This window comes from Zophobas morio, unplaced genomic scaffold (assembly GCF_036711695.1).
Source record: "Zophobas morio isolate AGI-343-1 ecotype UQ-CSIRO unplaced genomic scaffold, CSIRO_AGI_Zmor_V1 ptg000009l, whole genome shotgun sequence".
In the NCBI taxonomy this organism is placed as follows: domain Eukaryota; kingdom Metazoa; phylum Arthropoda; class Insecta; order Coleoptera; family Tenebrionidae; genus Zophobas; species Zophobas morio.
Window position 1 is genome coordinate 8,793,539 of NW_026972114.1, and position 27,502 is coordinate 8,821,040.

Here is a 27,502-nt window from a genome sequence, read left to right on the forward strand (position 1 = left end):
TTGTTGTTGTTTTGACTTAAAATAATATAAATCATCTAATCAAAAATAAGAACTTTACGTTAAATGGACTTACAAACGTGTGACAGTTTCTTGCGTTTTTCTCAAAACATAGTCTGAGGAAGTTAACGGGTATGATTTTTGATGCCTCAACTTTGAGTAGACCAAATTTTGTACACTGACTTCTTGTAAAGTTTACGATTTCTCGTATTTTCTTGGGCCATTTTCAAGACATTCCCATATTTTTTAAGCAAGTTATTCTACAAAAAAGTGCCAATTAATTAATTTCAACTTTGTGAAGATATCCTCATAAATGTAAAACATAATTTTCATAGTGATTTACCACTACATATTTAGCAGAAACTTGAAAATTGATGTATAATTTTGTTCTTTGATAATATAATCTACTGGTTAATGCCTTAAAACATAGAAGTGGAGCATAATTTGACACTCTTCACAGTGTCAACCTATTTTAGTGACGAAATTATTCCCAATCATTTTCATTGTATGTACCGCCACTGAAAATTTGGTGACAGAGACAGAAAACTAAAATCTATATCTATACTCTTCTCAAGGCTAGCAAAGACATATGGCATATCATATCTGCGTTTCTTTCTAACTTGACATTGTTGTCAGTCGTGCCTACACTCTTAAAAACGACATATTCTGTCAAGGCACTCTACCAATAGTCGGTGGACATATAAAATTAGTACACGTAAAATTTTATCTGCTGCTTAATTGTCAATCAAAAATTTAATTTGACATCTTGACAGTTTCAACTTTTGCAACAGAAATCTAAAAATGCCTTTAATTGGGTTGCAGAAGCATGTAATTTAACAAAAACGAGGGAGTGCTGACGAACTGCATATCAACAAAGGTACAGTCTCATTAGCGAAGAGAAAAATTGAAAATTTTGGCTCCATAATACGGAAACCAGGCACAGAACGTCCAAAAATTACCACCGAAGATGAAAATATTAAAATCGTTCCATACCTGTTTTCCATACTCGCTTATTTTGCTTGGCGTAAAAAACAAATTTACACAGGATACATTTTGGGTTTATTCGTATTTTCTTTGGATAGCTTTGTACCAGTTTTGTATGTTCACCCACTGTACATACAAAATTTTAGAGTAAACGATTCAGTAGTTGTTTTGATAAACAGACAAACAAAAAGGAAACCAACAGATGGACACGCTACACTTACATGTTTGTATTATACGAACTGTGAAGATATTATACAGCGACAGGTGTGAGCAATCCTGGTAGCAAGGTTTTATGATTCCCTGTTATGGAATATTCTTCTCGTTCTATTAAAATTTTGAAATTAAAAAAAAAACGCATCTACACTTTTACTGTACCGTATTATAATGATGGCTAACATATTTACCAATTAAAAAAAATTAGGTACAGTATTTTGAACATATTTTTGCATTGTGTTTTCATGTTCACGATAAAATAACGAACTTTCATATGATTTCTAAATCTATAAACGATACCATTATCCATTGGTTTACCCTTTAGGAGTGACGCCATAGTGTACTATCTCGCTTTACCTGAAAACAACTAACAGAAACAAAAAGAAAAGCCCGTGTGAAAATATTACATGTCAACGGCACAGTAACTTAATTTGTTTTAACAAAAGAAATATGCTGTCACCGTTAAAACCAGTTTTTAGACAAAACGAGGCTTTTTAATAAAAGCTGACACAGAAAAGGCTGCCGAGACGATACAATGACGTTGCTGATTCAATAGATTTTGTGGTCATTGTGATCCAGGAAAATCCTGCTTTAGTTTTTGAGAATCATAAAGAAAAAATACTATCACGACAGTACGAATCAGTATCTCTTGTTATCATGGACAATGCAGATATATATATATAACAGCAAGCAACTACTAATTTCTTCGATTTAGACCAGAAATATTAAGTTTCTAGAAAAATAAAAAAAACACGAAATTTGGACTAATGTATCTACTCGAAAATCAACTAAAGTATATGTCCTTGGAATTTTTTCATTACGGGCACTTTATTAGTTTATTTATTGTATGCTTAAGAACAAAAAAGACCTTAGTTGCAATGCTGGAAAATGTCTGACATTCGTTCAACTATTCTAAAGCAATATGGAATATGTTGTTAAAATTAGTGCAATCATTGTGTATTAAAAAATTAATATTGTAAATTAAATTATACAAAAATAAAGCAAATGCTATAACAACAACACTGCACCTACAGAATCCCACTTGTGCCCTCAAAACTTGTTTAAAATTAATTTAAATAAAAGCAAAAGTTTCTAAATAAGTGCTATAGTGCAACTCATTATCAAACTCAAACCAGCGCCAGCGGTATAAATTTAAAATTTATCTAACTGCCAAAACCAAAATCTGTCTAACTTTTTGACTTACCTCGAACATACCACCACATCTCCCTCACGACACTTCCCCCTATATAAACAATACTCCAATCTCCCCGCTGCCCCCCAGCCCAATTCAAAATTTTCATCTCTTTCCGTTACCCGTCTGCTCTTTGCCATTTCGAAATCACCCCACGTGACGCAACATTAGGGCATAGTAGGGAGGCAAAGCAAGAATGGTCCAGATATTGATCCGCACTCTCCTTCGCGAGTAGGACCGAGTGCAAGTGCCTAAAGAACGCGGGGTTAGAGTTAGACATACATTCGTGAGCTCCCAACGTGGTCAACGCGATGGAGGGTGAGAAGAAAAGTGACGATGAAATCGGCCTCAAGCCCAAAATGACCCTGTTGAACGGCATCACGGTGATCGTGGGCAGCATCATCGGCTCAGGGATTTTCGTCTCACCTGCAGGAGTGCTCATGTACACGGGAAGTGTTAACGTCTCTTTGCTGGTGTGGACGATTTCGGGAGTTTTTTCGATGGTGAGTAGCCGTGGGGAAGAGTTTGGAATTTTGATATTGAAGGCTGATTTGAATGAGGAAGTGGGTTTTTTGGGGATGATGCAATCGCGGGAAAGGGAGGATTTTTATTCGAGCAAGGTTAGGAGAAACCGCAGATTTTTCTTAGCAAGGACAAGACTGCGATGTGGATTGCGGCTAATTTTTTAATGGGATAATCGTTTCGTTGTTTTCTTTGTTTTTCGTGCTTTGCGGAAAGTGACTGCATGGTGAAGGGTTGCGACAAGTGCGGTATGTAGGGCACGTGCTTTTGTGGATAATGTCTTTTTTTAAGTTATTAACACAGGAAGTCCATTAAATGCGTCGTTGGGTGTTAGTGATTTATGACGTAAATTAAGGATAATATATTTTTCAATATAATGGACGAAATTACTTTTAGATGAGCATAATAGTGGAGCGGTTTTATTACATTCCAAAGAAATGAACAAAAATGCGCATATTTATTTTGTGACAAATTTTCATTGAATGTATGTATTGTTCAAGTGATAATGGTCGACCCACATTTAAATAGGGTTTTGTTATGACATTAAGATTTGCTTAATAAAAGACATAATAAACAGATTCGTGTTTAGTTATACTTTCAAGACAATTTGTTTATAAATTATATGGACATTTGAGCTTCAAATGATAATTCTAAAAACTATTATGTATTTAATCTAGTATGATATACATACAAACTTATTAGTTATAGGAGAGGTTGAACAGTATTGTAATTTCAAATACATCTCATAAAATTATTGTTGAGTTAGTAGGAAACAGAATGGGGATAGATAGAGTTTACTACGTTCAAACGTGAGCTTATTCAACACTTTCTTTTGTACTTCACTGTACACTGTGTAATACTACATATAAAGGAACTTTTCAGTAGTTACCAACCTTCAGCAGGAATCTTTTACCATTAAACTTAATACCTTTATTATTGAGTGTAACGATTTTTGTTAGAGAGAACTTCCCTCGTCCTTAAATGGACCAAAAATTATAAAATTTGATTTTCGAATTTTCGATTTGTGATAACCTCTATAAACTAAAAATCCCCTGGTGGATGCATCTCCTGCTCCACGAAGACGTAAATTTTAAGACGCATTCATAAACCGCAAATGTTATTTTATAAATTTGAATAACATTTACTACGCAACGTTTTGAGGTCATGTCATGACATTGTTGGTAAGGATGATTAGATAAATTTTGGTAAGCATTTTATCGTCTATACGGTATTCCTAAAATACATATAAATTTTCACAATAATCGGTCCATTGGTCTCAGAAATTATCTGTCTAATAAAAGTCGATACAGATAGATAGAGAGACAGACAGATGGAAACGGGACACCTATTTTTTCATACTTAAAGGGTTGTGAAACGTTATGAGAATATGAAAGTAGCCATTCGCCGAAATATTATAATACGTCCGCAGCTTACGGTCGGGAAGTAAAAATTTCCAAATTTTATCAGTTCTTCTTTTCAATAATTTCTATATCTTTATGGACTATATCCAGAATGACTTACACCTTTAACGATTATGATTTATATGATATGGTATTTATTATATTTTGAAGTTGAACAGAAATTACTAAGAGGACAATCACGTTACCAAAAAAATTGCCGAAGTCATTATTTTAATTCGTTGACTAAACTCTAAACTTCCTTCTAACGCTACAAAAATGGTCTATTTTGGATGCTTCCAGTCACTCTTAAATTATGCCATTATTTCATAGTCAAAAAACTATTCACTCTTCAGAAATAAGTAATACCTACGTGTAATATTGGGAGTAGGAAATAGGGAACATTGTCAGCTCTTCTTTCAATATTTAAATATCATGCCACTGCCATCACTTTATATCTATAACTGTTTTATAATTGTAAAGACGAAATTACTACTAACTTGGATTACCATACATACTATCTTGACAAGCAAATTGGCTCCGTCAGTCCAAATATCTAAGAACTAAAAATTTAAAAAAATCTCTGAACCTAAAACTCTACAATGTATTACCTGAGCAGTAGAAAAAATGATTTCCTCGAAATTTGAGATTAACATTAAAAAAATTATTCTAAATTATTGTTTTTATTTTACCGAAGGAGTATGTGTTGTATTATAAACAAATGCTTTATAAATTATGTGTGCAATTGTAAAATCGGTTATACTGTATATACTTACATTGTGTTGTTTATGTACTGTGGCAAATAAATGTTATTAAATGTTATTATTAGCTACTTTAAGATTATAGGATGAATTCTGCTTTTACCTTAAAAAAAACTTTTGATTTAGCCGTGCTCGATTATTGACAATTTGAACTCTCATTAATTTTTTAGCTTTAGCACAATTTTTTTCTGAACTGAAAAGTACGAACAAAATAAATGTCCTGGCAGAACTTATTCATTACGAAGTAGATATCATTGATTTTAATTTAAAAAATAGGAGTAAGAAAAAAGAAAAAGAGTGTCACAGTTCTCAAAATTTATTGATACACACTGTATTAAGGAGAAATGGCCTATTTCTTGTTTTTGAAAAGTATAGTCCTTTATGACAAAATCGAATTACAGCACTCAAAAAAGAAAATCATTAAAAACATACTAGCCAAAATAACGATGTATTTTTCTTTATTTAAGTCTAATATGAGGAAAATGAAATAATAAGCTTTTTTTATCAAAAAAATCGGGACTACAGACAGACGCAAACGGGAGACCTATTATTTCTTCGTACTCTAGGGGTTATGAAAAGTCGAGAAAACGTAAAAGTAGAGAGTCGGCCGACGGACTCAGTTACAATACTTCCTTCGCTTACGCTCGGGAAGTAAAAATAATAAACTGTACACCATTGGGTATTGTACTTATGTTATTAATTAATGAATGGCGTGTATTGCTTACAACTGCAGGAAATTCTATATTTTCCGATCATTTCTTCCCGAGCGTAAGCTAAGGAAGCATGGTAGTCGAATCCATCGGACGAAGTGCCACATTTATGTTTTCTCGATGTTTTATGACCCCTACATACGAAAAAAGTAGTCTCCCGTTTCCATCTGTCTGTCTGTCAGCCTATTTGTCTGTCTGTCTGTCTGGTGTCTGCATTCATTTTTATTAGACATGTAGGTAATTCCCGAAATTGCTGGACCGATTGTTGTCAAATTTTGTATGTACGAGTATATTATAAATATTATGTAGATGGTTAAGTGCTACCCAAAATTTGGATAATCATCCCCACCAACAATTTGATGACGTCATTTCATTGGTTAGTTCGATGCCGAACTTCGCCGTTTACTTTTTTTTCTTGCGTTGGTAATACGCTGGGACTACTTTTCTTTTGTACTGTGACTAGTATTATCCATGTTGATGACTTCTTATTATTATTATTTTTCTTATAACGGGTCACCCCATTTCATCTAAAATGTGAAAAACTCCTCTTTATAATAATAATAAAATAAGAATTAGAATATTCAGATCATTTTGTTCGACTGTGGTTTAATTCAAATCAAACTAATTTCTACGTGACATTCTTTCGATGTATTAAGGTAAATAAACACTCGATAGTGCTGGATATGTTTCACCCTACTTTAGGAGCTAGGGAAGTTATGTCGAAAGAACTTTGGACCAATTTTTTATATAACAAAATAAACCTCGAATTAGAGAAACTACAAAAAAATTGAAAATTATGTTAAGTTAGATGAGTTGTCAAATTTTCTTGTATAATTTTCATGATAATAAATAAGGAAATAAGCTTCGTTTGAAGAACTTTGATACTCGATGTATTTAGTATTTAGTATTCACAACTTGGGAACACTGTTTCAATTATTTTGTTGTTTAAAGAAAGATTCATATGGCAAATTTTCAGAAGTGCTGTAACAAAAGATACATATTATGACATCTTTTTTCATGAATAATCCAGTTTTTGGTTAATACATACGTACTCGCATATTAAAAGGAAACGCAAACAAAATTCACAAACACATACACAATCAAAGAGAAATATTAAATAAAGTCGTGTAATGCGAAAATAGTTATGCTAACGGGTCCTCAGCTAGCAAAACTCCGACTGACAGAATTTTGTTGTGCATTATTTATTAATCACTGAGTGTTCTTGGAAGCACGTCGCAAAGTTCTAAAAATTCCTTCTCGTTTTTTGTCGCCAAAGAGATCTACGAGGAACGGCGACAACATTTTGGAGAGTTTTTTCGTTGAATTACAAGCATCTGTGTTAAAAGAAAACGAAATCGAATTGATTTTGTCTCCTCAAAACAGAGGAAAAGACTAATTTAATTAATTAGGCTGCAATGAATCAAAACAGACCGAATATAGTTTTGGGTGAACTGTTACTAGAATTATTATTTTATTATTATTAAATGTAGGCGGTAGCGACATTACTGTCTTCTATATTTCCGAGACAATGAGGCGAATCGTTCGTGATTTGAGCAAAAGAAAGATCTGCCGCCTATCATTTTCAAACCCCGGTCTTTGGATCTGCAAGGCTAGTGTGCTATCAATGAGCCACACTAGTTGTTGTGCGCACTATGTATCTATAGAACAAGACAAATCAAGGTAGATTCATAAACCACAAGAATAGGGGCATATTATTTCATACAATTTAGATAATGTTAATTATGCACTAAGGTGAGTGGCCGTAAACAAATTGTTCGTTAATCGGTTGAGTAGTTGCCGAAATTGTGTGTTTAATAAAAATCGACACAGACGACAGACAGAAGGAAATGGAAGACCAGTTTTTTCGTACTCTAGAGGTCACGAAAAGTCGAGAAAACATGAAAATGGCCATTCGTTCGATGGACCCTATTACAGTACCATAAATAGATATGCTAATTAAATTTTTTTTCCAAAACTTAAGCATAGCTATCTTTTTTAGGAAAACCATGTATTGCTTACAAATTGACAACGATTAAATGACACAATAACATGTTTTTTTAAACTGTCAAAACCAATTTTCTGTTGATTTTATGGAGCATTAAATTGTCTGAATAAAAAGTTGTTTTGTTTACATACAAATTTTTACGAAAATTTTGTTGTGATGGATTGTTTCTTCTGACAAAAATTTCATCAAAAAAATGTACACGTTCGTGAATTTTTCAAGCGACTGAGAAAGCATTGAAATATAATTCAAGGAAACCAAAATATTGTTCATTTTCAGCAGACTCTACAAAAATTGTTCAAATTCGACAATTAGCTACATCTTGACTGTCATTCCATTATAAAGAAATTGTCTTTTATTTGTATACATCCTATGGAATGAATCACCCTACACTGAAACCCATAGTCTTGAACCTCAAGGCCACAAATATTGTGAAACTAACGATTTTTTAACAGGAAAGTTTATTATTCTACGATTAAAAATGTTGCATCAAGTATGCAACTTGCGCAAACAACGCAACACTGTTTTTATTATATTTCCAAGAAAAGGTACATGCTGATAGCTTACATATTGTTTAAAGACGAATTTGAATTATCATACGAATCCTCTTTCACACACCTCACTACATAACCAATTAGGTCAAAATAGCAATCTCTCCACAACCCACCCTTTGTTTTAACCTGCCTCTCGCCGCCACCAAGCTACACCCTTGCCAGTTTTTAAATCAAAAACGTGATTGATGGTATCTCCTCCATTCTCACCCTGAATTAAACGTAGGTGTTCTCTTCCCACTCCATCCCCCTCAATAATAAGCCTGTCATCCGCACGCTTCCTTGACACGTTTATTTTTTTAAGGTCGGCGCTTACTGCTATGCGGAGCTCGGCACCATGATCAGGAAAAGCGGCGCTGATTACGCCTACATAATGGAAACCTTCGGTCCCTTTTTCGCATTCATAAGATTATGGATCGAATGCATGATAGTGAGGCCTTGTTCACAAGCAATAGTAGCTTTAACCTTCAGCGTGTACGTGATGAAACCGTTCTTTCCCGAGTGCCAACCACCTGAGGATGCGGCAAGGTTGCTGGCAGTCTGCTGCATCTGTAAGTAGATTTACGTAGTTTAGTCCGATTACAACACTTCTCTATCGGTTTATTGTTGCTGCAGAAGGTTTTTAAATTTCCTCATTCAATTACTTCAGCAGGATCATAAACGAATCTAAAAAAAAAATAGATGACTGAAATTTGAGCTTTGAAGAACATTCTGTTTAGCAATAGATATTTATATATTCGTCGATAAACAAGAAAATTAATAAACAGAGTTTCACTAAATCCGTCCGCTTATTTGAGTGCAATTACTGGAAGAAAGCTCTGAGAGTTAAGCTCGTGTGCTTTTGCTTGATTTCCCCTGAGACCAACTTGGTTTATATGGATTTATTTTCTTTTTAGGTGTTTTGACATTTGTTAATTGTTACGATGTCAAATGGGCGACGAGAGTCCAAGATGTGTTCACTTATGCCAAACTGGTGGCATTGTTCATCATCATCGCAGCGGGAGGATATCAGCTACTTAATGGTAGATATTGTTATAAGTAGATAGGAGCATGCCTTGGTTCTTCTGCTGAAACTACTTTCGACGTTCTTCAACGGTTGTATAGATATGGATGTAGGAAAATGTATAGATTTAAGCGTATGGGCAGTAGTGGATAAAAAATATGACAAAAGGAATATATTTTGGTAATGTAGACTTATATAAGTTAATTTAGTTTAATGGTCTGAGCGATTTTAAGAATTCTTGAAAGAAGTAATTTTCTTACAGGTCGAGTAATTATTTTAATTTTTAAACTATTTAAACGTGGGCAACCAACAATTTAAACTAGTTACTTAACCTGTAGTTATAATCAGAATGTTATTCAGTGACACTTTTTAACTTGCATCAACTTTTATTACTCGTGTCTATTTCGATTCTCCAATAACACCCTAAAGGTATTAATTTTACAATTTTTTGAAAAATTATTTGAACTGTTTCTTTAGTAAGCCTCTAAATACTTTTCTTTCGACGGATACTATTTTAAGTAAGTGCAAATAATTCCAAGTCGATTCAAACAGCGGTATGTCAGGTAAGCTTAACACAATAGAGCCAAGTTTTGTTTGTATATCCTTCAATAATTGTTTTTGTGTATGATTCACTCTCTGACCTTTTAGGGTAGTACATCCAAAGCACTTTTTTATTAAAAAAATATTACTTCGAAGCATGTAAGATCTCTGATAATTTTGTAACTACCACGCACTTATACCTCTTTTCTGAAAAAAGATTATCTTGAAAGGTGTGTACAAATTTCGAGCAGATATACTCTTAATTAAACAATTCCTTGTTCTGCAGTGCCAACCTAGGTGCTACTTCTTACCATCAACTGTGTAAATACATTAAAAAAAATCTTTTTTCCCAGCTACAAAAATGAAATCAAATATTAATATTATGTTATTATAATAGAATTATGCATATATGAAAATACACACAACACACATAGCAAATATGGCCAAAATCAAAATATTAATTCGAGAATAAATGTTCAATTTCAAGTTGGGAAGAAAATAATATAGTTAAGAAAATAAGACATTAATACAAGAAAATGGTGTTAATTTAAGAGAAGATCCTTTCGCTTAAAATGAATCAAAGTTTAGCAATAGTTTAAATATCATAAATGAACTATTATAAATCTCAAATGAGAGTTACAAAAAATAAATTGACCTGGATAAGTGAATTACCGCCACGTGTTTTACATGAACATTTACATTATTCTAGTTAAATTGTATTCGACCCATGAACGGTTAAAAATCTTAACATGAGCTGACAGTGATATGAACAAACGTGGAAAACAATAAAATCAAATTCTATGTGCTGCACATTTCTGTTCAGAAAATCATTAATAAACTGATATCGTACTAATTACACTCGTTGGGGAATGTTCTGGTGTCGAATGCGATTCTTTTTTATCTAAACAATTAATTGCCTTTTTTCTAAATTATAAGCTAAATTATGTACCCTTTTTTCAAAAACATCGTTTTACTAACAGTACAAAACACAAAATGACCCGTTTCAGCCCCTATACGCTACGAAGCCGAGAGTTATATTCCTTTACAAATGCATGGCGGAGTTTAGGGCTCCTGATTGTGGCTGTTCTCCCCCCACGACGGTGATTCGATTCTATCGGCAAGCACATGCCACCCAGCACCCCTCTATTATCAAGAAACGTTCTGTGGCTATTGGGCCAAGCCGCGAGCGTCACGTCATCCCGACCGCTCCCCTGACTTCTGTCCTAGGTCTGCATTCAGATGCCGCGACAGCCAGCTCGACAAGGAATCGCAAACCCACTTCCGCGACGAATTCTTGTGTTATTTATCTCCACTCCATTTTAAATGTTTACTTTCTATGACTCTGATATTAAACTACAACTGAGCAAGTGTTAAAGTTAAAAAAAGCAATAAACAACATTTAAATTCGCCATACACTATCATGAAATTTTAAACAGCAAATAATTCTTATCTAAGATTAAGATTGGACATCAGACAATTTATATGATGGAAACGTTAATCAACAAAATATTTACAAGAAAAAGAACTAGCAACGATTTATAGAAACAAAAAAAAGATCTGCTGCGAAGTAAAACTTGTACAGACAAAAACATTACGTGAGGTTAGTAATTATAGAGCATGAAAATTTACGTTCAATTTAAAATTATACAACAAAGAAAATTACTGAAGCTAAAATTGTGAGATAGAGAAAAATTGCAAAGCCAACAAAATTACATGAGATCAATATTTTATGTCCATTCGAGTTATTGGTTGATTTTTAAAAGTGAAGTTATTCAGCCGAATTGTGGGCGATCGTTTTATATTCCGCTAAACAAACACAAAAAAAACATAGCCGACAATCTGGAAGTTCAAAATGGCGTCAGAGGAGTGCATTATTCAAAAAAATGCATCAAAAATATGTCTCCCAGAAATGCGATTAATCCTGTGGCTTTGTGCAAATAATTATTTAAATCAAAGGAATAAAATGCACCTTCCACATGACCCACAATGTTGTTAATTTGTTCAACGAGATTTTAGAGTTCAAAGTGCCAGAACAAAGAATTTACCTGATGTTAAAATATGCCACACTTTATCAACGATTCAAACAAAGAATTTACATTATTTTAAATGATGCCTTGATTCGAGTGATGGGTTATTTAAAACAATTAACAATACTTAAGTGTAAGAATCCAGAAACCTTATTTATAACTTAATAAACAAAGTATGAGTCCTGACTAAGTGATCTCATGAAATCTCCTAGCAAGTACCGTATCTGAACAAATCTAATATCTGCTAAATTGTGTTCGAACCAGTTAACGATTAAAATCCTAACATGAACTGTGAATTTACAAACAATAAAACAAATTTACACCACGCGTTAACGTCGGTCGAAGATTCGCATGTTTCCGTTTAGAAAGACCGCAAGAATTAGTTACGCGCGTTGGGGAAACTATGGCGTCGTCGTCGTTACGATTAATTTTCGTTAAACAAAGGCTTCCTCCCTTTTATTAACTACAAAACCAACTAAACTTAACAAAACTAACTCACCACGTGGTTCCACTGACAACAAACAAACCAAAAATGATGCATCTCGCCCCTCTAACCACCAAATCAACTTCTACCAATCCTTTCAACAGAAAATTTCCTAGAAGAGCTATCGACTATTCAAAATAACTAGACGTGCACATGGTTGCCTATGTTTAACGATTTTCTTGATTTAATTTTTTTCAAATTCAAATTATTCAAATGCGATTTCGCGCCGGTGTTAAATGTTTTTCAGCGCGAAAATTTAATTCATATTCGGTCACCAAAATATTTATACTTATTAAGCTTTATGGGCACAAACTAACTGTCTGGGCGAACAAGTTTTTATGAAAACTCTAGCATATATTTCACACCTCTTGGGTCCCTGGAGCCTAAATTGAGGGCAATTTCGGGCAATTTCTTCTTAATAAGTGAAAAATAGACTTCACCTTTTTTCATGCCCTTAGAGATTGAATTTAGAAAAATCTTGTAATGAGATCCTACGAAAGAGCAAACTAGTCCTACGATTTTAGGTTTATAGGATCAAGTGTCTGGCCAGGGACTCAAGACTTTTCTCATGTAAATATGTAAACGGAGAACCGAAGCAACTATTTGTCTATTAAGAAAACAAAAATCTTTTCTCTAGTAGATGAAGATTTTAGCGTGGAAAATTGATAGTAGATTTATATACACAATACTGTTTGGTACTTACATATCTCTTTTAAACAAATTAGTAAAAGTATAAAATAAAAAATGTTTAAACATTTTTCGCAGAATCAATAATGCCTGTATTAGAATCAAAGTAGTGAAGCTGTCTAAAAAATTTAGCAGGTATCAAACTCTTCTTAAACTTCTAATCTAGTGTCAGCATAGTGAGTGACATAATTATTGTACGATGGGCTAACATCATCTGTATACGTGTCATCACAACGCATAGATTAACAAATATCAAATTGTTTGTAACGCCTAAATAGTGTAGGTGTTTTATTGTCTAAATAAAGTCAGAAATAGAACAGGGAGATTCCGCAGATCTTAGACCACTGCGAACGTTTGTTTTAAAAATAGATAACTGCTTAGTATTACACATATGTATGTAGATAAAAATTTAAATAAATGGAAAATAAAAAAAAAAATGTAATTTTTAAATAAATTATAAATAAATATTAAATTTTTCATAAGCTGTCATCATGAAAATAGTTCAGTTATGTTCCACGATTAAAATTAACAATGTTTTTTTTTTTTTCGAAGAGAAGTCGTAAGTGAATTCTTATTTTAATTGGAAAGACGATACGCTGCTATTATAAAGAGTTTAGGAATCGATTTTCAAAGAATTTTTACATGTGTAGGTAAATAATTGTAATATTCTTTGTTGCACAAAAAATATATCGACGAAGATTTCTGAATTATATGTAAGTATAAAAGTATTTTATGTCACCAAAAATGTGACTCAAGTAACAACCAGGTAGTGTTATTAAAAATAATATAAATAAGTTGTTGTCATCTGAATTAATATAGATGCATAACACATTTAATTAAATAATAATTTAAAATTAGTTTATAATTTTTGTTTAATATTTTACAGGTACAGGTATATTTAAATTAGATAGCCTGGTGCAATGTATTGAACCACTGAAAGTGTCGCTAATTTTTTATTCATGACTCTGATCGATATATAAGTTCTAGTCGAGACAGCCTTGGTCATGAAAGAATTATAATTTCTAAATTCAGGTAAATGTACAGTGTGTAAAAAAATACATGTCTATTTTAGTTTTAATAGAGTGCATCGGGGAGAAGTAATAATTGTTTTATAAAAATTTTGTCCACTACTGCTTATTCTTACTTTTAATTTTGACTTTCGAGAGAATTCCTTCGATACCTCTTACTAACTTCACTTTTGTAAAAGCTCTTCGCCTCGTTCCTACACTTATTAACACGCAATTCTTTTTAGAGCCGAACTCAGTCTATCGAGAATAAACGTTAAAAGTCACTTGGTCATGGCGTCTATTGATTTTCAAAAGCCTGCCCCAATTAGCCTTTGTTCGCACGTCAATTTCCTGTTGTCGTCCCCTTTTATAAAAGTGAAGTTGCAAATGACATCAAAGATGGCGAGTAGTTAAAAGGTGGAAGTATCAAAGGGTTGTCTGGATGAACATCTGCGAGATTTTGCACTTACTATTGCAGGGCACACGGAGCACTTTTCATTCATCAACACAAAGACCGAAGTTACGTCACTGGCATTATCATTCTATTCTGGCCTGTTCGCCTACAATGGCTGGTGAGAAGAAAACACCACAACAAGTAAATGAACAGGAAATTCGAACACGACAAATATAACTGTGTCTTCTTTGTAACGACTTTCCTGTTCCCGTTTTTGTGAATCTTTTACTAACTACTTTCAATTATGTCCATACCTTTTGGTTTAATATAACACGACTTTCGTTTTTTACAGGAATTACCTAAATTTTATAATTGAAGAGCTGAAGGATCCTGTCAGGTATGCCGCACTTCGTCGATCGTCACACATACGTAACGTTTAATATTGTGTTGCAGGAATCTTCCACTAGCCATCGGGATTTCCTGCTCGTTAGTAACGGTAGTTTATGTTCTAACGAATGTAGCTTTTTATACAACGTTGTCTCCTGCTGAACTTCTGGGATCTGAAGCTGTTGCAGTGTCGTTTGCTAATCGGCTTTTCGGGCCTCTGGCATGGACTATTCCGGTCTTTGTGGCTTTGTCAACTTTTGGCGCAGTCAATGGGATACTGTTGACTTCGTCGAGACTGTTTTATGCGGGAGCTTGTCAAGGACAGATGCCGGAAATTTTGACCATGATCCAATCGTCGAGAATGACGCCAACACCATCCGTCTTGGCCATGGTAAATAGTCATTGTTTACTTATTGTTTATTGACTGGTTATTATATGTGGATATACCGGTGTCCCACATAAAACTCCGCGACCTTGTATTTTAAGAACGGATAGAGATAGTGAAATTTTGTGAACATCATTGGTTTTACCTTAAAGGAGAAAGTTTAACTTAGTACATTGCAAATATGATGCATATGTTATGTGACGTCGGCGTGTCGTCATAAACTTCCATTTTTTTTTTAATATGCAATGTATTTATTTTTTAACACATTTTGACAGATCATTAAATTAAATGGTTATCGGTGTTATTAGTTTTAACTGTAAAAAATTGGTCTAAAGAGTTTAGACAGTACTTCCCTCGCTGTCGGAAACTTGACGACTGCATGCCTATTGTGTTTTTTTTTCTCATTACATTTTTGTAGTGGCAATTTAAAAAAAAATTGTGATGACGTCATCAACATTTTTGCAAGGACACGTATATCAGTTGGGATAGATGTAGTGTAATGCTAAGAATAAAATTATTGTATTCCCAAATTTTCGGGAAAATGAATTGGGTCGTTTTGAATATTGATTTCTTATAATCAATAAAATAACGAAACAATTTACTCACGTATACGGCGTCGGTGTGTAATATCTAGAGAGCGGATTTCTGTCGGGCTAGGCAAGGCCAAACTCGGTACGGCTCGTACGGGATGCGAATTCATTGCGGTTGCGGATTGCACTTCGTTTATTTGAGATTAGAATAACGCTGTTTCGTTGCACTCTGCTGTTAATTCCCGTTCTCATTTACTTAGCCGTTTGATTAATAAATCGTTAATTATATTTATGGAATTAGTACCGATTAAACGTGACGTAGCCCGAAATCGTTTATGTATAAACATTCTTAATTTAAGATGACAAGCGTAACAGCATACGTGAGAGTCAAACAGAGAAACTGTAAACAAAACGACCATCGGTTTTACTGCTTCGACTTCCGCATATTATATAAAACATTGGGTTTTATTTTAATTCTTGACGGTGAAATTCACAATTGGTTGATTATAAACATGTCTATTTCACATTCGCGGAACCAAGTGAGCACATAAAACAAATGCAGGTCTGTAATGTTAGTCGATGTAAATAAGCGTGCTACCCTTAGGTTTCAACCGAGTTTTTCCATTAACAAATTTTGTGTCTACCAAATTGGGTTGGTTGGGGTGTAATACTAATAATAAGTGTTGCCTTTAATTTAATCAATAAAATAAATTGACTTCATTAATTTTTTTGAACCACCTCTTAAGAAAATCTAAAAATATGAATGAAATGATAAATCACAAGTACCAACTCATCATATTTTTTGCATTTTAGATAGGATTTATTCAGCAAAATTTAAGGGTGACATCATCAATTTTTTTAGGAGGGATGAACAAATACATTTTGAACAAAAGTTTACCATGCTTATTATAACTTTAAAATATTCCCAAGATTTCAAAGCATTCGGTTTTGTAATTCCTGATTAAATCGATAAAATAAATTCACGCCTTCATTAATTTTTTTGAGTCACCCTGCATATGCAAATCCAAAAATATGAATGGAATGATAAATCACAAGTACAGACTCATCATATTTTGTACATTTTAGATACGATTTATTCGGCAAACTTTTGAGCTGACGTCATCAGTTTTTTGTAGAAGATAACCAAATATATTTTGACTAAAAATTTATTATGCTCTTTATAACCTTAAAACATCTGCAAGATTTCAAAGCATTCGGTTTTGTAGTTCCTGATTAAATCAATAAAATAAATTTACGCATTCATTAATTTTTTTGAGTCACCCTGTATATGCAAATCGAAAAAATTTGAATGGAATGATAAATCACAAGAAGAGACTCACCATATTTTGTACATTTTAGATAGGATTTATTCAGCAAAATTTTGTGGTGACGTCATAATTTTTTTAGGGGGGACGACCAAATACGTTTTGATCAAAAATTTACCATGCTTATGATAATTTTAAAATATCTTCAAGATTTCGAAGCATTCGGTTTTGTAGTTCCTGAGTAAATCAGTAAAATAAATTTACACTTTCATTTATTTTCTTGAATCACCCTGTATATGCAAATCCAAAAAATATGAATGGAGTGATAGATCACAAGTACAGACTGATCATATTTTGTACATTTTAGATATGATTTATTCGGCAAATTTTCGAGCTGACGTCATCAAGTTTTTGGAGGGGATAAGCAAATATATTTTGACTAAACATTTATTATGCTCTTTATAACCTTAAAACATGTGCAAGATGTCAGAGTATTCCGTTTTGTAGTTCCTGATTAAATCAATAAAATATATTTACGCATTCATTAATTTTTTTGAGTCACTCTGTATATGCAAATCCAAAAAATATGAATGGAGTGATAAATGACAAGTACAGGCTCATCATATTTTGTACATTTTAGATATGATTTATTCGGCAAACTTTCGAGCTGACGTCATCAAGTTTTTGGAGGGGATAAGCAAATATATTTTGACTAAACATTTATTATGCTCTTTATGACCTTAAAACATCTGCAAGATTTCAGAGCATTCGGTTTTGTAGTTCCTGATTAAATCAATAAAATATATTTACGCATTCATTAATTTTTTTGAGTCACCCTGTATATGCAAATCCAAAAAATATGAATGGAGTGATAGATCACAAGTACAGACTCATCATATTTTGTACATTTTAGATATGATTTATTCCACAAACTTTTGAGCTGACGTCATCAAGTTTTTGGAGGGGATAAGCAAATATTTTTTGACTAAAGATTTATGATGCTCTTTATAGCCTTAAAACATCTGCAACATTTCAAAGCATTCTGGTTAGTAGATTAAAAATTAAATTTCAAAATGTTGTTTTATAATTTTGATTTTTTTTCCAAAAATCTGGACGTTTCGGGTGAAAAGTCGATTCAGAGTTGTAAACTACATGTGTAGGACTATGTTATTTTATACAATTGAAAACCCATTTACTATGTACAATTTTGAAGTGACGTCATCGCATTAGTGGTGGGGATGATTAGACAAATTTTGGTTAGCGTTTTACCATCTACATGATATTCTTAATATAAGTACAAAATTTCACAACAATCGGTCGAGTATTTTCGGAGATTATCTGTCTAATAAAAATCCGGGACGGCAGACGGACAGACAGACGGACGGACAGACGGACGGACAGACGGACAGACGGACAGACAGACGGAAATGGGAGACCTATTTCTTCGTCTTCTAGGGGTCATGAAAGATCGAGAAAACGTAAAAGTAGAGAGTCGGGCGACGGACTCAATTACAATACTTTCTTCGCTTACGCTCGGGAAGTAAAAAGACAAATGGGACTCCCGAGAAAGTTCTTGAAAATTCTTGTAAAATATATCTGGCGTCCCCAAAAAGGTTTTACATTTTTAAAAAAGCCAGTTGGGACCCCTGAGAAGGTTTCACATTAAAAAAAGACATTCGGGGCCCCCGAGAAGGTTTTGCATTACGGAAAAACAGTTGAGTTACACATTTTTGAAACAATATATTTGGCGCCCCTGAGGTTTTACGTTTGTAAAAAAAGATAGTTAGGCCCCCTTAGAAGGCTTCACATTCTTAAAAAAAGACATTTATGGCCCTCGAGAGGGTTTTACATTCGTAAAAGAGACAGTTGGCGCCCACGAGAAGGGTTCATATTAAAAAACAGACATTTGGCGCCCCCGCGAAAGTTTTACATTTTTAAAACGGAGAGTTGGGACCCCTGAGGAGGTTTCACATTAAAAAAAGATATTTCGGGCCCCCGGGATCGTTTTGCATTAAAAAAAAACAATTGGGACCCTCGAGAAGGTTTAACATTAAAAAAAAAACATTTGGCGCCCCCGCGAAGGTTTCACATTTTTAAAAAAAGACAATTGGGACCCCCGAGAAAGTTTTACATTTTTAAAAAAGACAGTTGGGACCACCGAGAAGGTTTCACATTAAAGAAAACATTTGAGGCCCCCGACAAGGTTTTGCATTTTTAAACAAGGACAGTTGGGGCCCCCTAGAAGGTTTCACATTCCTTTAAAAAAAGATATTTGAGGGCCCCGAGAAGGCTTTGCATTCTTAAAAAGGACAGTTGGCGCCCCCGAGAAGGGTTCACATTAAAAAATAGATTTATAGCGCCCCCGAAAAGTTTTACATTTTTAAAACTGAGAATTATGACCCCTGAGAAGGTTTCACATTAAAAAAATCATTTGGGATCCCCGAGAAGGTTTTCATTAAAAAAAAAAAGACAATTGGGGCTCCCGAGAAAGTTCTTGAAAATTCTTGTAAAATATATTTGGCGTCCCCAAAAAGGTTTTACATTTTTAAAAAAGACAGTCTGGACCCCCGAGAAGTTTTCACATTAAAAAAGAAACATTAGACGCCCCCGAGAAGATTTTACATTTTTAAAAAAGCCGGTTGGGACCCCTGAGAATTTTTCACATTAAAAAAAGACATTCGGGGCCCCCGAGAAGGTTTTGCATTACGGAAAAAACAGTTGGTATCCCCGAGAAAGTTACACATTTTTGAAACAATATATTTGGCGCCCCTGAGGTTTTACGTTTTTAACAAAAGATAGTTAGGCCCCGTTAGAAGGCTTCACATTCTTAAAAAAAAGACATTTATGCCCCTCGAGAAGGTTTTACATTCGTAAAAGAGACGGTTGGCGCCCACGAGAAGGGTTCCCATTAAAAAAGAGACATTTGGCGCCCCCGAGAAGGTTTTACATTTTTAAAACTGAGAGTTGGGACCCCTGAGGAGGTTTCACATTAAAAAAGACATTTCGGACCCCCGGGAAGGTTTTGCATTAAAAAAAACAATTGGGACCCTCGAGAAGGTTTAACATTAAAAAAAAACATTTGGCGCCCCCGAGAAGGTTTCACATTTTCAAAAAAAGAAAATTGGGACCCCCGAGAATGTTTTACATTCTTGAAAAATATATTTGGCGTCCCTGAAAAGGTTTTACATTTTTATAAAAGACAGTTGGGACCACCGAGAAGGTTTCACATTAAAGAAAACATTTGAGGCCCCCGACAAGGTTTTGCATTTTTAAACAAGGACAGTTGGGGCCCCCTAGAAGGTTTCACATTCCTTTAAAAAAAGATATTTGAGGCCCCCGAGAAGGCTTTGCATTCTTAAAAAGGACAGTTGGCGCCCGCAAGAAGGGTTCACATTAAAAAATAGATTTATAGCGCCCCCGAAAAGTTTTACATTTTTAAAACTGAGAATTATGACCCCTGAGAAGGTTTCACATTAAAAAAATCATTTGGGACCCCCGAGAAGGTTTTCATTAAAAAAAAACAGTTGGGATCCTCGAGAAGATTTCACATTAAAAAAACATTTGGCGTCCCCGAGAAGATTTCACATTTTCAAAAAAAGACAATTGGGGCTCCCGAGAAATTTCTTGAAAATTCTTGTAAAACATATTTGGTGTCGCCGAAAAGGTTTTACACTTTTAAAAAAGACAGTCTGGACCCCCGAGAAGTTTTCACATAAAAAAAAAAACATTTGGCGTCCTCGAGAAGATTTCACATTTTCAAAAAAAGACAATTGGGACTCCCCAGAAAGTTGTTGAAAATTCTAGTAAAATATATTTGGCGTCCCCGAAAAGGTTTTACATATTTAATAAAGCCAGTTGGGACCCCTGAGAAGGTTTCACATTAAAAAAAGACATTCGGGGCCCCCGAGAAGGTTTTGCATTACGGAAAAAACAGTTGGTATCCCCGAGAAAGTTACACATTTTTGAAACAATATATTTGGCGCCCCTGAGGTTTTACGTTTGTAAAAATAGATAGTTAGCCCCCCTTAGAAGGCTTCACATTCTTAAAAAAAACATTTATGGCCCTCGAGAAGGTTTTACATTCGTAAAAGAGACAGTTGGCGTCCACGAGAAGGGTTCACATTAAAAAAGAGACATTTGGCGCCCCCGAGAAGGCTTTACATTTTTAAAACGGAGAGTTGGGACCCCTGAGGAAGTTTTACATTAAAAAAAGACATTTCGGACCCCTGGGAAGGTTTTACATTAAAAAAAAACAATTGGGACCCTCGAGAAGGTTTCACATTAAAAAAAGGTTTGAGACGCCCGACAAGGTTTTGCATTTTTAAACAAGGACAGTTGGGGCCCCCTAGAAGGTTTCACATTCTTTAAAAAAAATATTTGAGGCCCCCGAGAAGGCTTTGCATTTTTAAAACTGAGAATTATGACTCCTGAGAAGCTTTCACATTAAAAAAATATATTTGGGACCCCCGAGAAGGTTTTACAATTTAAAAAAAGAGATTTGGGACCCCCGAGAAGGTTTCACACCATAAAAAAAACATTTGGCGCCCTCGAGAAGGTTTTACATTTTCAAAAAACGACAATTGGGATCCCCGAGAAAGTTTCACATTCTTGAAAAAATACATTTGACGCCCTCCAGATGGTTTTACATTTTTAAATAAAGAGGAGCGTATTTTTGACCTTTTCTTCGTGGGGTAATTTCATCAATAAAAAATTTATAACGTCATAAACATAGATAATAGATAATAAATAATGCCTGAGAAAAAGAAAAAAAAAAGAAAAAGAACGAAAGGCTAAGTTTGGAATTGATCGAGTGACGTGCGGTCCGCATTCATTACCCGTAACCACTAGACCACCACCGGGTTGCCTTATGTGAATGGTAAACTGATATCATAGAAAAGGTTTTCACATTCTTAAAAAAACATTTGGGGCCCCCGAGAAAATTTTATATTCTTAAAAAATTGGTCGAAAATTGTTCTGACAGAATTTCCCTGGCACCTAAAGTACAATGAAACATATCCAGCATTTTCGAGTTTTTACTTTACACAATTTAGTGATGATGTCATCAAAGCTTTTGCAAGGACACGTTTATCAACTTGGATTGGTGCTCCGTAATACTAAAAATAACAGTATTACATACATTCCCAAAATTTTCTGGGAAAATGAGGTGAGCCGTTCCTAACTTAATCAAAAAAATTGGTCTGAAGAGTTTAGACAGTACTTCCCTCGCTGTCGGAAACGTGGCGACTGCATGTCTATTATGTTTTTTTTTCGCAGTAGAATTCATTATTTTTTTTGAGTCACCCGGTATATGCAAATTCAAAAAATATGAATGGAATAATAAATTACAAGTACAGACTCATCATATTTTGTATATTCTAGATAGGATTTATTCGGTAAACTTTTGAGCTGACGTCATCAGTTTTTTGTAGAAGATAACCAAATATACTTTGACTAAAAATTTATTATGCTCTTTATACCTTAAAACATTTGCAAGATTTCAAAACATTCGGTTCTGGAGTTCCTGATTAAATCAATAAAATACATTTACCCATTCATTAATTTTTTTGGGTTACCCTGTATATGCAAATCCAAAAACTATGAATGGAATGATAAATCACAAGAAAAGACTCATTATATTTTGTACATTTTAGATAGGATTTATTTAGCAAAATTTTGTGGTGACGTCATAATTTTTTTAGGGGGGTTGATCAAAAACTTACCATGCTTATGATAACTTTAAAACACCTTCAAGATTTCAAAGCATTCGGTTTTGTAGTTCCTGAGTAAATCAATAAAATAAATTTACGCATTCATTAATTTTTTTGAGTCACCCTGTATATGCAAATCCAAAAAATATGAATGGAGTGATAAATTACAAGTACAGACTCATCATATTTTGTACAGTTTAGATAGGATTTATTCGGCAAACTTTCGAGCTGACGTCATCAATTTTTTGGAGGGGATAAGCAAAAATATTTTGACTAAACATTTATTATTCTCTTTATAACCTTAAAACATCTGCAAGATTTCAAAGCATTCGGTTTTGTAGTTCCTGATTAACTCAATAAAATAAATTCACGCAGTTATTAATTTTTTTGAGTCACCCTGTATATGGAAATCGAAAAAATTTTAATGGAATGATAAATGACAAGAAGAGACTCACCATATTTTGTACATTTTAGATTGGATTTATTCGGCAAAATTTTGTGGTGACGTCATAATTTTTTTAGGGGGGATGAGCAAATACATTTTGATCAAAAACTTACCATGCTTATGATAACTTTAAAACACCTTCAAGATTTCAAAGCATTCGGTTTTGTAGTTCCTGAGTAAATCAGTAAAATAAATTTACGCATTCATTAATTTTTTTGAATCACCCTGTATATCCAAATCCAAAAAATATGAATGGAGTGATATATCACAAGCACAGACTCATCACATTTTGTACATTTTACATAGGATTTATTTGGCAAACTTTTGAGCTGACGTCATCAAGTTTTTGGAGGGGATAACCAAATATATTTTGACTAAAGATTTATGATGCTCTTTATAGCCTTAAAACATATGCAACATTTCAAAACATTCGGGTCAGCAGGTTCAAAATTAAATTGCAAAAGGTTGTTTTATAATTTTGATTTTTTTTCGAAAAATCTAGACGTTTCGGGTAAAAACTCAATTCGGAGTCATAAACGACAAGTGTAGAACTATGTTCTTTTATACAATTTAAAACCCATTTACAATGTACAATTTTGAAGTGACGTCATTGCATTAGTGGTGGAGATGATTAGACGAATTTTGGTTAGCGTTTTACCACTTACATGATATTCCTAATATAAGTACAAAATCTCACAACAATCGGTCCAGTACTTTCGGAGATATCTGTCTAATAAAAATTCGGGACGGCAGACAGACGGACAGAACGACAGACAGGCGGAAATGGGAGACCTATTTCTTCGTCTTCTAGGGGTCATGAAAGATCGAGAAAACGTAAAAGTAGAGAGTCGGCTGACGGACTCGATTACAATATTTCCTTTGCTTACGCTCGGGAAGTAAAAAAGACAATTGAGACCCCCGAGAAGGTTTCACATTATAAAAAAAGACATTTGGGACCCCCGACAAAGTTTTGCTTTAAAAAAAAATAGTTGGCACCCCCGAGAAGGTTTCACATTCTAAAAAGAACAACATTTGGCGCCTCGGAGAAGGCTTTATATTTTTAAAAAACGACAATTGGGACCCCCAGAAAATTTCACATTGAAAAAATAAATTTGGTGCCCCCGAGAAGATTTTACATTTTTAAAAAGGACAGTTCGGGCCCCCGAGAAGGTTTGACATTCTTGAAAAAATACATTTCACCCCTCGAGAAGGTTTTACATTTTGAAGAAAGTTAGTTGGGACCCCGAGAAGGCTTCACATTCTTAAACAAAGAGATTTGACGCCCCCGAGAAGGTTTTACATTTTTAAATATAGGGGAGCGTATTCTGACCTTCGTGGGATAATTTCATCTATGAAAAAATTGTTATGATGTCATAAACATAGATAATAAATAATACCCGAGAAAAAAAAAAGAAAAAGAACGAAAGGCTAAGTTTGGAATTGAATGCGCGACGTGCACTCCGCATTAACCCCCCCCCCCTCACTAGACCACCACCGGGTTACCTTAAGTAAATGGTACTGTTATCATAGAGAAGGTTTTCACATTCTTAAAAAAACATTTGGGGCCTCCGAGAAGGTTTTTTTATTCTTAAAAAATTGGTCGAAAGTTGTTTCGACACAACTTCCCTCGCACCTTAAGTACAATGAAACATATCCAGGACTTTCAAATTGAGTTTTACTTTACACAATTTATTGATGACGTCATCAACGTGTTTGCAAGGACACGTTTATCAGCTTGGATTGGTGCAGTATAATACTTAAAATAACAGTATTATATTCGAAAAATTTTCTGGGAAAATAGGGTGAGCGTTTCTAACTTAATCAATAAAATAAAAAAACTCATTCATTAATTTTTTTGAGCCACCTGTATAAGCAAACCTAAAAAATATTAATGCAATGATAAATTACAAAGCGGATTCGTACACCACACATAGAGCTATATTGTTGTATAACAGTTAAATCAAATAAACATAGAATTTTTTGAAATCACTTCATCAAATTGTTGGTGGGGACGATTAGCAAAATTTTGGTTAGCATTACGCATACACCAGACGGACAGACAGGCAGACGGAAACGGGAGACTACTTTTCTCGTACTCTAGGGGTCATGGAACGTCGAGAAAATATAAAAATGCCCATTCGTCCGATGGACAACTATCTAAATGAAGAGATATCTAGAATTGCGATGTATTGCTATGGAAACAGACGTACAAACACAATGAACCGGTCATTTGAAAAAGGTCACATGTGAGTTTTGAGCAAAATAGTTTTATTTGATTTTTTGTATAATCTATCTAATGCGCAAAGTTTGGTAAGGAAAGGGCACAAAATATGTTACCAGTAATTTATATGGGGGCCTATTTTTTTTTATTTTGTTCAAAAAGGCGTATGTGATGCAAATTTGACCTTTTTCAAACAATTATGAACAAGCGCTCGCGTTTCAATTTGTGCGCCTTTTGATTCAATACCTAACTATTCTTCATTAAAAAAAATCGTCGGGGACCGAACAACAACTGATTTCATATGCGAAAATTTGAAAATTGACCAACAGAAATGCTGCAGTTCCATGGCAAAATTAAAGTTTTCGTATAAAAAAATGACTCGTGTGAAATTCGAAAATCGGGCTCCAGGGGCTAATAAATCATGGATGATAGTACTGTTAAGGTACGTGTCCACTTGAGAAAGCGCTTGCGAGAAATAATTCCAAAATCAGCCCGTAAAATCATGGTCGGGCCGGCCCACAACTGGGTAAGCGTATCGTTTTTACCTGGTTTCTCTGAGTTTGTGAGCGACTCGCACAATACGAACGCATTTCGAAGTGCGACAGTGATCTTCGATAAGTCTGTTTTACGTGTATTTTTTTGGTAATAACTGAATTCATTGCAATAATAATAGACCTTTGAAATTTGAAACGACAACTTGAGATTAAAGATGGTATAAAATCAAAATTAAAACTCTCGTGAGAGTTGCTCTCCAGTGGACACGTTCCTTTATACCGGTTTTGCAATAGCTGATAGCGTGAAGGGTTTATTGTCTTATATTATGCATTTTTGGAGCAATGTGTGCTTCAAATAGCAATGATGACGAAAACAATCTGTTACAAACTAAACGTAAAAAAGTCATTTCAAATTTTGATTGTTATAAATTCACATTAATAAAGAAAGCTAAGAACAAGGGGTTGCCATTTGTTAACAATAAAAGATATGGGTTAAACTGTTATTTTTATGATAAGTTTGGAAAAGGGTACATAAAAAACTCTTTTTTTTTATTATTCATTACCGTGATAATAGTTCGGTCGAAAAATACAATTATTAGTTTTTTGTTTCTACAGTAAAATTTTACTTCGATTCACATGCTGACCTTTTCCAAGTAGTTGATTCAATTATATTAGAACTGTTAATTTTTGTCAGAAATCTTGGACTACTGCAACTTCTTTGCTGCCTGTCAAAAACTCGATCGATAGTGGCAGCCAGTTCGCTGTCCAGATTTAAGGTTCTTGCATTTATTTTTATGCTGATACAATTCTCACTAACGCATTACAAAAAAACTGTCTTATAACATTATGTTTTATTTCCTTCAATTTCCCAAACTCAATACAGTAGCAAGCTAGCAAGTCTATTTAAATTTCCCAACTGCCATCACATTCAAATAAACTTAAGTTAAATTTACAGCGCCAGACATTTATTGTCCTTGCGACCCATTACGACAAAATTACAGTCCATTTCAACCCATAAAATTCCATTTACAGGCGCTACTCTCGATGCTCTATCTCACCGTCTCCGACATCTTCGCCTTGATCAATTACGTTGGATTTGCAACATGGGTAAGCCCCCTTTTCACGACAACGCGTAAACTTTACTCACCACCCGTTTCAGCTGAGCATCGGTGTCGCTGTGCTCTGCGTCCCATGGCTTCGATGGACTCAACCCAATCTGGAACGACCCATCAAAGTCAACTTAATCTGGCCAGTGATTTACTTACTATGCACCATATTTGTAACTGCCGTACCCATGGTGGCCAGTCCTGTCGAAACCGGGATTGGATTGCTGATGATTTTAACATCGATACCAGTTTATTTGATATTTATATACTGGGAGAACAAGCCGCAATGGTTCGTTAAGGCCACAAACAAAATAACTGTCACATTGCAACAAGTGTTAATCGTTGTTGGCAAATCGAAAGCTGCTGATTTGTAGGTGAGGGATCTGGTTGGAGCGGTTGTTAAATGAACTGAGACCAAAGATGATTAATGCCTACATCGACAATAAATGTTTGTATGCATGTAAAATAAAGAATGTTAGTAATAAGGCGA

The 27,502-nt window shown here is 34.3% G+C and overlaps 1 protein-coding gene across 1 annotated transcript; it reads left to right on the forward strand.

Annotated features, from left to right (window-relative positions):
* The first annotated feature begins 2,588 nt into the window (after positions 1–2,588).
* On the forward strand, positions 2,589–27,502 carry LOC135125812 (large neutral amino acids transporter small subunit 1). Its single transcript, XM_064051509.1, has 8 exons — positions 2,589–2,889; positions 8,634–8,880; positions 9,226–9,351; positions 14,556–14,649; positions 14,824–14,868; positions 14,925–15,249; positions 26,939–27,013; positions 27,066–27,502. The coding sequence occupies exons 1-8, from the start codon at positions 2,698–2,700 to the stop codon at positions 27,384–27,386; spliced, it is 1,425 nt and encodes a 474-aa protein (XP_063907579.1). The 5' UTR covers positions 2,589–2,697; the 3' UTR covers positions 27,387–27,502.